The 12,312-nt window shown below is 44.5% G+C and overlaps 1 protein-coding gene across 1 annotated transcript; it reads right to left on the reverse strand.

The window, feature by feature from the left end:
* Positions 1 to 1,121: 1,121 nt before the first annotated feature.
* HDDC2 (HD domain containing 2) lies at positions 1,122 to 11,093 on the reverse strand. The gene is made up of 6 exons (XM_075087560.1): positions 10,936 to 11,093; positions 10,268 to 10,389; positions 8,903 to 9,005; positions 6,430 to 6,498; positions 2,439 to 2,577; positions 1,122 to 1,260 (listed from the first exon to the last, which is right to left on the reverse strand). Exons 1-6 carry the CDS (start codon positions 10,987 to 10,989, stop codon positions 1,166 to 1,168), a joined length of 582 nt encoding a protein of 193 aa, XP_074943661.1. The 5' UTR covers positions 10,990 to 11,093; the 3' UTR covers positions 1,122 to 1,165.
* Between the last annotated feature and the right edge of the window lie 1,219 nt (positions 11,094 to 12,312).

The raw sequence follows: 12,312 nt of genomic DNA on the forward strand, positions 1-12,312 counted from the left end.
AGTCACGGTGCCTGAAGGTGTGTGCTCAGCTAGATTACCTACAAGGGGCTGGCAACTGAATATAGGTCTATGCTGCCTCATTTGACATGAGGCTGAAGACAGAACCTAGCTCCAGGTCTCTACCATGTAATTTTCCCAGATGCAAACTTGCATTCTGTGGTAATTCTGAGATCACCCTAATCTCCCGCTGCACACACAGCTCAACCCTTAGTAGTGCAGGCTGGCCTCGTCATGGCATTTACCACCACTACAGCTTTACTCCACAGCCATACTGTACTTCTACAGTAGCATTATTACCTCAGCTAAAAACTGTCATTTACAGCAGCATCAGTACTGGCGGGTAACAGCATTAACAAGGGACAGCCAGCTTCACGTGGACACCCAGGCTTTTGTGTTAGATGGCAAAAGCTCCAAAGGTCCCTCCCAACCTTAGCTATTCCGTGATTATGAAATTACCTGCGCAAGAAAGAGTCTGTAAAGCTGCCGGTCTGGGGTGAGGGGGAGTCAGGAATACTGGCCTTATGGAAGTCTCAGCACCATTCCCTGACACAACACATGAGCAGTGGAAAAAGTGTGCGGAACACTGAATGTGTTGAGAAAAATGTAATTGATGAGATGATCGCTTTTATCCACCATCACTTCTTAAGGCTTATGTGCTCCAAAGAAATCTCATCTCCAAGTCCAGCTCTGTCAAGAGCTTCTACAGAAATAAATGTCTTGCCTCTGTCTAGCACAGCGAACAGACACTAACCCATCTGATATGGAAGGTACTGAAATCCATACACAATTAGAAGTCACAGAACAAGACCACCTGTCCCAGTCACTGCATTACATGAACAGATGAGACGGCAATCAGCTAATTTTTAAATGTGCCTGAATTTCCTCAGTGAAGAATCTATTTGTAACTGAGACTGCATCAAGCAGAGGCCGATATAAAAAAGAAAAAACCCAGACAAAATGATTCAAAATATTTGGTCCTGGACACAGCCTTTGGTCTGGGAAGTAACTATCCTACCTGCTCCTACTTGAGTGGTCCTGGGATTCTCAGCAGTGAATGCATAGGAAAAATAAACCTGCTGGCAGAACTAGTGATGTTACGGGAGGTAAAACAATGCACAGAATATAAAACAAAATCTTTATTATGGCTACGGAATTTAGGAACACTTCAGGAATGTAGATGAGATGTAGCGGCTATTTTTTTATTCCTTTCTGTGTTAATCAGAGATACGAGCTCGAGTATTTCTGGGTGAACAAACTTCCCTGCAAAATAAAAGAAAGGGAAAGTTAATTAAAAATGCTCTCATTTTCCTATGCATGAAAGGTTAGCAGTGATGTTGCTTTGGGTTCAAAATAAATGCCAAGTTATTCTTTTAAGAAAGAGAGTACTCCCGTTTTATTCCAACTGTGGAATAACTCTAAGAGAAGTTACAGCTATTTCCCCCAAAAAACTTATAAAAATATATCATGCTCTATTAAGACACTTAAGAGCTGAAAAAAGGCTGCACCCTGACCAGGACAGTCCCATGCTGTGTATCCAGCTGGCAGGGAACCACCCCAGTTACAGGTGAACGTAGGGTATCTGCTCTAGGCTCTACAGAGACACTAGCTTAGTTTAAGTTACAGAGTTCTAGTAGGAGGGCAAAGATGTCAGTTAGAAAATTAAGTATGCCAGCTATGCTGACATTGCCCTTTTTTTCCTTTTTCTCTAATCAAATTATTGCATTTTTCAGAGAGCTTATTTCCCTGAGGAGTCACCAAAGTAGGAAGGGGATTTGTCAGCGACTGTGCCTGGTGATCGCTGGTCCTCTCCCCAAGTTTGTCTGTCCCTAGTTCTTTTCCAGGACAGGATGACTTGGTGTCATCACAGTCCTCTTCTGATGTTCAGCTCCCTTGCTAAAATAAAAGACTATCATTTTACCAGTTTTTCCTTTCCACTATCAGTTTATTTTGGAAAGGATGAAAAGCAGTGGATAGAACAAAAAGTAATACAGTTGCACGTAAAATATTTCACTGAGCTGGTTCTCACATGTACACAAGACCACAGCTGGTGTAGGGATAATAAATTCTACTTCACTGTTTCATGGAAGACTAACAAAGTAGAAACAAGCTGCTGTCAGAGCATCAGTGAAGAATGAAGCCTCCTTTACATCCCCTCTGATAGTACAGGGAGATCCTTAAACGCATGCAAGTCTAACGAAAGCTGGGCCTCTCTCTAGGCATCCAAAGTAATGTGAAAGGAACCTGGCGTAAATGAGATTCAGGTTGGTTCAACACATATAAATAAATGTACGGTATGTTCACTCTGCAGTAAGTTTCCCCAAAAATACTTAGGGTACTTGAGCAATGAGTAAAATAACTAGTTCTCATTGCTCTGACTGTCTATCAGAAAAAAAGGCAATTTATATATTTCATTTACAAAAGGAAAAAAAAAGTCATACCAGCAGTTGAATCATAAAAATCCTGCAGTCTGCCAGGTGTGTTTTCCAACTCTTCGTACTCAAACGCTTGCAGTATCATCTCACACTGATCCAACTGTTTTACAAACTTGGCTTCTGCAGTACACTGGTTTTCATATTCCTGAACAGATTTGCAGTTATAAGAAAAAAATTATGTTGCTCTGAAACAGAGTATTAGAAGCTCTTTATACATCTAGAATTTTCTCCATTCGTACAAGACAATCCGTAAATATCCGTGACAGCTACATCTTTCACTCTCTCTTTTAAAAAGACTGCTATTAAGCAGAACACTTGCAGTAAGTATGTGCTAAATTTCTATTAAATATAATAGGACTTAAGAACACAATTCTTTTGCATACTCCAACTTAAAAACATACCGAGTGTTTTGGCTGAATCAGGGATGATACACAATATACAAGTTAAGTAATAGGCTCCATCTAATAACATTGTATATAAAGACATCTTTTCAGGCCTAAGGCTATGAATTACCAGTGTGTGCCTCTGCATTACTATTACCTGTTTTTAAGACCTGTTTTGCACTTTTCTCTACCACTTGCTGTTTTTATAAGGCGTTGTTCTTTACATTTCTCCTGTCACTCCTCCTTAATCTCTTTGATCTAATCTGTCTGAGCTGCTTATGTCTTCAGGTCTCTCCTAGGAGAGTGGGAAGGGAGTCGTTAAGGGGTTTGCTCCCCTTCAGACTATAAATCCTTTAATCTCTGTGCTATCTTTTCCCTCTCTCCAGTCATCGTCAGTATGCATTTGTGAGTCATTCACATTTCTAGTCAACTTGAACAATTTTCCTGTCATTTGCTTCCAGTGATGGCGGCAGATGGATTTGCCATTTCATTTTCTCTTTTCTAAATCTACTGCATTTTATTTGATGTCTCATCAACTGGTCTTCTCCTGACTTCCAAAACCAACCAAAGAAAAAGGCTTCTCTCTGTGTTGGTTACCACCACCTTGTACCTGACCCTGTTCATCGTCACCACCACCGATAATCAGACCAGAGGCTCAACTACACACGGCGCCCATCTGTGCTTTCAGATCCACACAACCCGTGATGCACAGCAGTTCTGCAGATGAGAGCAGCACAAGTGCAGGAAGGGTTTCTCCTACTGACCAAAGAACATGGCATCTCCTTCTGCATCTGAAGAAGACAACTGTGGGTGCAGCTGCCATCCACAGTGGCAAGATCCTGGGTTGTAATTCCAGCACAGTGATGCGCAGGTAAGTGTCATGGTCATTTCCTTGCCTGACAGACCATTAGGAGCCTCTTTGTTCTTTCGCTTATTGCTTTACCTTTGAAAGTCAGAAATCCAGATTTTGATAGCCCTGATTGATAGCTCTGGTTTTGCTTATTTGATCATATAATCGTTTCATCATAGAATCATAGAACCATAGAATCGTTAAGGTTGGAAAAGACCCTTAAGATCATCGAGTCCAACTGCTAACCTATCACTGCCAAGTCCACCGCTAAACCAGATCCTCAAGCACCACGTCTACCCTTCTTTTAAATACCTCCAGGGATGGAGACTCCACCACCTCCCTGGGCAGCCTGTTCCAATGCCTGACAACCCTTTCGGTGAAGAAGTTTTTCCTAATGTCCAACCTAAACTTCGCCTGGGGCAGCTTGAGGCCATTTCCTCTCGTCCTATCGCTTGTTACTGGGGAGAAGAGACCGACCCGCACCTCGCTACAAACTCCTTTCAGGTAGTTGTAGATATATACTGCTCTATCTGGGTTTGAACAATGCTTTGAATTTTCAATTGCATTTTCATCATTATTTTAGTAATCAATTTCATTTCAACATTTTTACCTTCTTTTCCTCCTTACAATCTGAGCTTTGCCTCATCTTTAAATTGTTTAAACACTACTTCATATTTTCTTAAATCTATTTATTTCTACTCTTTTTTTTTTTTTTTTTTTTTTGCCACCAAAGGGAACAAACTCTTGGCAGCATTACAAAGGAGAACTTCAGAACAACTATGGCTGTTTCCTTGTACAGGTCTGTCCCACCTCCAGCAATTAATCGGGAGTATCACTCTGTTCCCAGCCTGTTTGTGCCATACAACCCACCAGATCTTATTCATACCTCAGCTCACATTAACCTCAAGAAACATCAGCTATTATGTGTGCAAACGTGCTCAGTGCTCAAATAAAAGCTTACTGCTTCCTCCCCGCAGGTGTTTAAGAGTGCGAAATAACAGTACACTTTGGAGAAACAGTAAGTGGTTTCTCAAACACCACAGTCTGTCTTTTGAAAATTACTCCCGTGCTTTTGCTCTTGAAAATAAAAAGCAGGACAGAGCTGAAGTGTGCTGATTCATTTACTTTAATGTTTTTTAAATGTATTCTGGATTAAGTTATGAAGTGAAAACATATCAGAGGCATCTTTCTGCTGCCTTTCTCCCCTACACTACCCTTGCAGGGTGCCCACCAATACAGCCCAAAGCAGTAGTCCTTGTAAGGCTGTAAGGGAGAGGTGCAGAAACGAGGGCAGAGCAGCGCAGGAAGGACTGGCTAAGAGTGTCAACAGACCTTGTCCCAGCCCCTGTTCAGCTCTGGGCCATAACTTCTTTCACTCACAAGAAGAAATCAGAGGGAAATGCCCCTGGCTAACTGGGAGCAGAGTATCATACCAAGTGATCAGAGGCTTCTTATTTTCTGCCTTTTTTTTTTTCCTTTTTAAGAAACACCTCATTGTTCCACTTAAAATAAGACTAGAGGGACTACATGTGAATATTAGATTTTTAGGTTACACTTGCTGCTATGTGGATTACACTCCTACTGCGGCATTGGAAACTCAACGCCAATAAATTATCCTGAAGGTAGAAACAAAGAGCAAATGATCAAAAGTGTGCATATGTTAGATTATGGTTAATGAGAATGGTAAAAAGCTAACGTGCTGAAAAACTAATGGCATACTGAACCAGCTCTTATACAATCATAAGAGAAGACTGAGGCAAAGAAAAAGAATACATGCAAAAAAAAAAAGTCCTACAGGACTAATCTTATGTATCAAAAACTCCTTCTCCTCAATTATAACAGCTTCCCAAAGGAGAAGGAACCAGTGATCGCTAAACAAATGCACACACATTATTTCCCAGATGTGGTTATGCTGGTTTACCTCCTTCACCTTGAATTATAGCACTGAAAACCCATCCCCATTGCCAGTTTCACCACACAACTACTGCAAGAAAAAAATCCCAAAAAACAGGGTGCTGTAACAAAAGGCAGAAATTGGCTGCAAATATCTGAAATTTAAGTACCGTCCAAGTGGAAAAGTAAGAATATCAGCATAAAATACAGTTTCAGGTCACAGAGTCCAAGAAACATATAATGCTTTGTTTGCAACAACATGTGAACAAGAGATTGTGGATGCATTTGTCCTCGTGTGACTGTGTGCCAAGAAAAGATAAAGCACAGTAATTATAAATTTGAATTGTTTGCAAATAATCTAATCATCCCTAGTTCGCAAGTAAGACAGATCTTGTCAATTAACAGCATAAGTTCACATCAAAAAGTTGAATCACTTTCAACTACAGAAGATACTTTCCAATACAATCATTTAAGGTACCCAAGACCAGCCCAGCAATCTGTGTTGCTTGTAGAAGAGCACTGTTCTCTGTCAGTGCACCACATTTAAGTTTAAACCAGAAGTTACTACTAAACATTTTAGCCTAATGAGCTGTATCATAAAGAAATGGAAGCCACGTAAATTATTACTTGCAAAAAAGAAGCAGAAAATACTCCATGGCATCATCAGCTCCCATTGTTTTACCAAGTTTGGGGATTCTTTTTGAAATGGATTCCAAAGTGTCCTTGACTCATACCATTAGCTTTACCTCCCAAGCAAAAAAATCTACCTTTTTTGAGGTCAGAATAAAAGGTGACAGTTTCACAGGTAAACAGAAGGAGGACAATGGGTTACCCTGAATTTTACCAAAGGGTTAAAAGAATGCAAGCTTACTTCCCAGAGTTCATAGATTTCTTTTCTGAGGTCCTCTGATAGAAGCTGGGTCAGTTGTTGCATAGCTGCCTGAAAAAAAAAGAAGCCATTTCCATTTATCCATTTTTTAAGCAAGCACAATTTTATCATTATCTTTTTTGAAGAATTAACTACTTGTTACTGAGTCTGTAGAAACATACACTACACAGTATATTATTCTAAAGTGCACGTGTACATAAAGCTGCAAGAGAAACAGCAGGACCACTCAGTGAAGAATCTTTTCTGGGATCTGCCTAAGTAAATCATTTGAGAACTAGTCTAAAACACAAGAAAAATAACCTGAAAGTGCATCCAATATCTTCAAGAGTCCAAAAAGAAGCCCAGAGCAAAACAGGCAAGTCAAATCCCAGGGAGCTGCCATCCATTATCAGTTCTGCCTTCCAGATTTAACTAGCGAACCCAACATTTGAACTTTATAGGTTATAGGTGCAGTTCCTAAAAGCAGCTTCAAAATACTAACTCCTGGTGTTGACAAGCAACTGCCCCCTCCCAAACACTCAACTAGCACATTTCCACTAGCAGGGCTGAGAACAGCTACTGACTGCCAGGCAGGCAACACAAGAAAAGCCTTTGAAAGTCTCCAATTTTGAAAAACAGAGAAAAAAAAAAAAAAATCCATTTAATACCCTCCAGCAGTAAAACACAGTGCTCCCAGACCGAGATACTGTCTGTTCAAGAACGAAAACCTTGGTACAGGGTTTAAGGCAGTATCAAACTGATGGTACAACCAGCAAGCCCAAATGTTTTGCATGCTCTTCATGCTCACTCAAGCTGATTAGTCTAATTTCTCTGCTATTTCTACTGTTTTCCTAGTAACACTAAGGGCTGCTTCCAAAACAACCAACATCACAGGCAAGACAAAGGTTTTGTGCCATGATTGCTTCTCCACTTCAAATACAGAGTACAGTTTCATACTATGGCTGAACTGAATCAGCTGCTCCCCACACCACTGAACCATCAAAGTCTCATTCCTTCCCACCTCCTTCCAGTTCTGGAGCTCATGTGATTTCAAGGTTAGCAGGGCAAAATGACTTACCTGGAAAAGAAAAAAAAAAAACAAAAACAAAACCCCACACCAAAACCAACAACCCAACCCAAACAACCCCAAAGAAAAAAAACAAATCTTTTTTTTTAAATCAAGTTCATTTTCTGCTGCCTTAGCCTCAGCGAGACTAACTGATTAAGCCTACTGCACAAGCAGCAAACTTCAGAACCAGCTCAAAGTCAGCTGTAGAGCAAAAGGAAAAAAAGAACTCTGCTGCAGAAGCAGCATATTGATAATTCAGCTAAAGCCACCTCATGAAACCGTTACCCTTGGTGTTTTTTTACAACAAAGTATTTCAAAGTCAGCCTAAATGTTTAATGCTTGACCCTCCTTCCCACAAAGGCACCAGCAAAGCCCTCACTGAGTGAAATAGGAGCAGAAAGAGCTGCAAATACTTACGAAAACTACTTAAACATACCTAGGCATCAAAATATCTTTTTCATTGGCTAAAACCAAAGGAGAATTCCCTCTAGGCAAAGTTGAAGCCTGATCCTCACTGACAAAACAATCTTTGGAGGCTTCCAGAAAAGAGGGGCTTTTTTGTTTAGTGTAAGACTACACCAGGAAGTACACAGAAAAAAAGAAATGCCAAAATTGCAGTCAGTAAAGATAGTACTTCAAGAATGCTGAATACTTTTTGATCTTTAATTTCCACTTTCATAGCAAACAGCTTGCTTCTGGAGTTAGTCATAGCCCCCCCAATGCCAAGTTTTAAACAGATAAGCATAAAAGTGTGGGTGGGTGAGAGGGAATAATCACTGCAACGTTTTTTTCACACTCTTTGAAGAGCTAACTGTAGCCTCTGAACAGTTTCCGAGGCATCACGTCGCCCTCTAGCTGTGGCTGAAGGAGTGGTTTACATTTTCTTCAAATAATGCAACGAACCAGAAATGACAAACCAACAGGCCAAAAATAAAATAACACCAGGCATGCTGCGCTCAACGACTCATGACAAAAATAGACACCTGTGTCCGGAGTCCTGTGCAAACGGTTTAAATAAAGTCTCTGTCACAACCACACTATCTGGCACCACGCAAATGATCCGCCACAAACTGTCATCCACCCTTCTCAGTGCACCTACCCCCTGCTCCCCACCTCTTGGTAAGGCTGGTCAACACGACTAATTCAGGCTACCAAAAACCCAGCCAGTTCAGGAATAAATGGCCAACATGAAGATTACGTCAAAGGTTCTCCTTCCATAACTTTGTACACGGTGATGTTACACGTACAACGAAAGTCACAATGATTTGAAAACTGAGGTGGTTTGTGGCATACTTGTGCAACGCCAATGACAGACTTATGTTGCTTAGAGGGTTCCTTCACTACCACCAGAACATTAAAAATATGCAGAATGCTTTGCAGGTGTGGCTTCACACCATATGTCCATACCTCTTCTCTCCTGTGTTTCTCCTCTTTTGAGATATTATCTGCAGGAGCAATATCCCCAACAATGCATTCCGCCATATCGTGAACCAAAGCTAATCGTATGCATCTGACAAGAAGCAAAGACAGAATAATTAGTTTTTCAGCATTTTCAGTTATATCTTGTTATTCATAAAGCTAAGAGACTACATAATTTATCCCCTTCATACATTTTACAAGTTGGTTGGGGTTTGTTTTTTTTTTTTAACTTTACATAACACTTTTCACTTCTTTGTTAAGGGAAGTAGTTTCTACCTAGATATGATTTTGATTCCTGAGTTCTAGCTGCTGCTGCCTGTAATTGTAAATTTAAGTATAAATGCACTTCATACCAGAGCATAGCATTGAAAAGTAATTTACTTAGCTTTCGTATGCTTGGCTTTCAGAGATAGTGTGAAAACTAACTACATCATACACTTCACATTATTCCTGCAATGGGTAGAAGGTAATCTGATTGGAGCCATCCCAAATTCAGTACATAATCTGACCCTCACAGCTTCGTAGCTATGCCAGTCAGCAGCAGAATACTGCAAAAAAAAAGCCTTCACAACCCTCCCGAAAGGACAAAGCAAGCACAGTCCCATACTAGACTTGACAACCCATTCAAGAGTGATGCTTTCTCTGCTCTGCTAGATGATTTCTGAGGCTCCTTACTGCCGCTGAGTGCTAACTCAGTCTGTCAAAATCCACACGGCATATGACTTTGCCTTTGCTATCTGTTGCTTCAAGCTGTTTTAAGTGAGTGTCCTCAGCTCACTTGCTTATGGCTTGAGAGGACAGCTCAGAGCCGCTGCATTAAAGGCCATAATGATGTCATGCTCAGTATATAAAACTGAGGGAAGAAGAAGGAAGAGGGGGATGTTCGGAGTGATGGCTGTTGTCTTCCCAAGCAACCATTACACTTGACGGAGCCCAGCTTTCCTGGAGATGGCTGAACACCTGCCTGCCCATGGGAAGCAGTGAATGAATTCCTTGTTTTGCTTTACCTATTAAACTATTTTTATCTCAACCCACAAGTTTCCTCACTTTTACGCTTCTGGTTCTCTCCCCCACCCTGCTGTGAGGGGAGCGAGCAAGCAGCTGCGTGGTGCTTGGTTGCCGTCTGGGGCTAAACCATCACACCTCAGCACTCACAGTTTAGCAACTAAGTTTTTAGCCCCTTTCAGCTCTCCAGGTAAACAACACCCTGTCCAAAAGACAACAAGAAAGGGTTTCAAACTACTTCAGTGTGGTTTAAAAGCTCTTCCTCGGGATGGCAGATATTTTTAGCACTTTGGTTGCAGCTCTCCCATGACATTAACACACGGTCACGATCACAAGAGGCAATCTCACCTGTCCTTGTTAAGGCTTTTGTCTTCAGTCACCAGAGCCATCATCGCCATCCTGTACATGTGGTCGGATACGCTCTCTGGCTTCGCCACGTTCCTGTACACCCATCCCGTCCGCGGCACCCTCTGCGCGAGGAGAGCGCCGCGGCAGCGCAAACGTTAAAACCTCGGGCTTCGTAGGACCTCACCTCAGAGGCACCAGCAGAAGTTTCGCCCCGCCGTGACCTCCATGCTCCGGAGAGCTTCGGTGCCTCCGGGAAACCCCCGCCCCAGAGCCCGGGCTGCCCCGCGGTTGCGGCGGGTCGCATTGCCAGCGCTCCTCACCGGCACGGATAAGGTGCCGGGCCGCCCCTGTCCTCCCCGGCCGGCGGCCCCCAGTAGCGAGGCCGGGCGCCTGCGCCCCGCCCAGCTCCGCAGGCGCCGCGGCAGGCCGGCACCCACAGCCCGCAGGCCCCGGCTCTCCGCCGGCCGCCGCGCTGTCGGGCCCCGGCAGGCCGCACCGCACCGCGCCGGCCGGGCCGGGCGCCACCATCCTCGCCCCCGCTCCCCCCTGGAGGCGACTGCTGGGGAAACCCGCCCGAGGGCGCCGGCCCGCCCCGCCGCAAGGCCGCGGGCAGACACCCCGCCGCCCCGAGCCTTTCCCCTCGCCGCTCCCGCGGCCCCCGCGCTCGCCTTGAGCTGCCCCAGCAGCCGCAGGAAGGGCAGCAGCCCGCTGCTCGCCGCCATCTCCCGCCCGGCAGCCACCGCCTCCGCCCGCTCCTCCTCCTCCTGCCGGCCCCTGCGGCGGCGGCGGGCGGCGCCGGGGGAGCGGGGAGGGGCGGCTGGCCGCGGCCCCGCTCCCCGCCCCGGAACCGGCACCGGCTGCCGAGTATCGCGGCGGCGGCTGCTGGCCGGGACGGGAACGGGTGAGGGGGCCGGGAGGGTGGCGGCGCCGCACGCCCAGCGCTCTGGCCCCTCAGGGCGCCATGGGCCGCAAAGAGCGCTGTAATAAAAACGACTCAGCCTGCGATTGCCACGCGGAAAGCGGCGAGAGCAGCCGGGCTGCTCCGGGCCTGGCCGCTGTGGGGAACGGGCAGGGGCAGGGGCAGGGAAGTGGTGCGTCCTCTCCTGGCGTGCAGAAGGGAGAAGTCCCTGGTGTAAAGGAGGGAAAGGGCATCGTGCAGGCAGGATAACCCGTACTTTAGTCAAACCCGACCGTTTCAGTGACCTTCAGCATACTTAAAAAAAAAATCCCAAACCAAAAAAACAACCAACAGTAAAACAACATCATTGTTGAAAACAAACCAACAACAGTAAATCGTGCAAACCCGCGTTCGGCCTGGAGAAGAGACTGAGAGGAGCCCTCATCGCAGTCTGCAGCTGCCTCACAAGGAGAGGAGGAAGGGCAGATGCTGATCTCTCTGGTGACCAACGACAGGACCCGAGGGAATGGCAGGAAGATGTGCCAGGGGAGGGTTAGGTTGGGTATTGGGAAAAGGTTCTTCACCCAGAGGGTGGTGGAGCCCTGGAACAGGCTCCCCAGGGAGGCAGTCACCGTGCCAATCCTGATGATATTCAAGAAGCACTTGGACAACGCCCTCAGAGATACGGTGTGAATTTGGCGGTGTTCTGTGCAGGGACAGGAGTTGGACTTGATGATCCTTGCGGGTCCCTTCCAACTCAGGACATTCTATGATTCTATGAATTGTTCAGAGAAGAGGGGGTAGTTATCGGAGTTGCTGCACTCAGAGTTTTAAATTACTTTGGGGGCTTCTGGGGTCTGGCTACAGGCGCATCCATCGCTTTTACAAGCTGAATAAATAACACACTGAATTACTTTGCAAAGGGTGGATTTTCAAAGCACACTTTATTTCTTTGCTTTTTTAATATTGCCAACTGGAATAGCAGATAATGTTTTAACTGTGGCAACAAAATACTCATGTTTTCAAAAAAGAACATCTGCAATTTGCCAGATATCAAAAAATGGCAGATGATTTTTAATTTTTGCTCATATCTATACTTAAACACACTCCCAAATTAATAGTAAAACCTAGCCAACATTCTGGTGAC

This window comes from Phalacrocorax aristotelis, chromosome 3, assembly GCF_949628215.1.
Source record: "Phalacrocorax aristotelis chromosome 3, bGulAri2.1, whole genome shotgun sequence".
In the NCBI taxonomy this organism is placed as follows: Eukaryota; Metazoa; Chordata; class Aves; order Suliformes; family Phalacrocoracidae; genus Phalacrocorax; species Phalacrocorax aristotelis.

Bases quoted from the DNA above. Each gene is read 5' to 3' on its own strand.
- HDDC2 (XM_075087560.1), bottom strand. From the start codon at position 10,989: ATGGCGGCGAGCAGCGGGCTGCTGCCCTTCCTGCGGCTGCTGGGGCAG. The intron at 10,390-10,935 runs GCGAGCGCGGGG...CTCCTCGCGCAG, and splicing joins GGCTGCTGGGGCAGCTCAAG to AGGGTGCCGCGGACGGGATG. The intron at 6,499-8,902 runs GTATGGACATAT...TTTTTTTTTCAG, and splicing joins AGAAACACAGGAGAGAAGAG to GCAGCTATGCAACAACTGAC.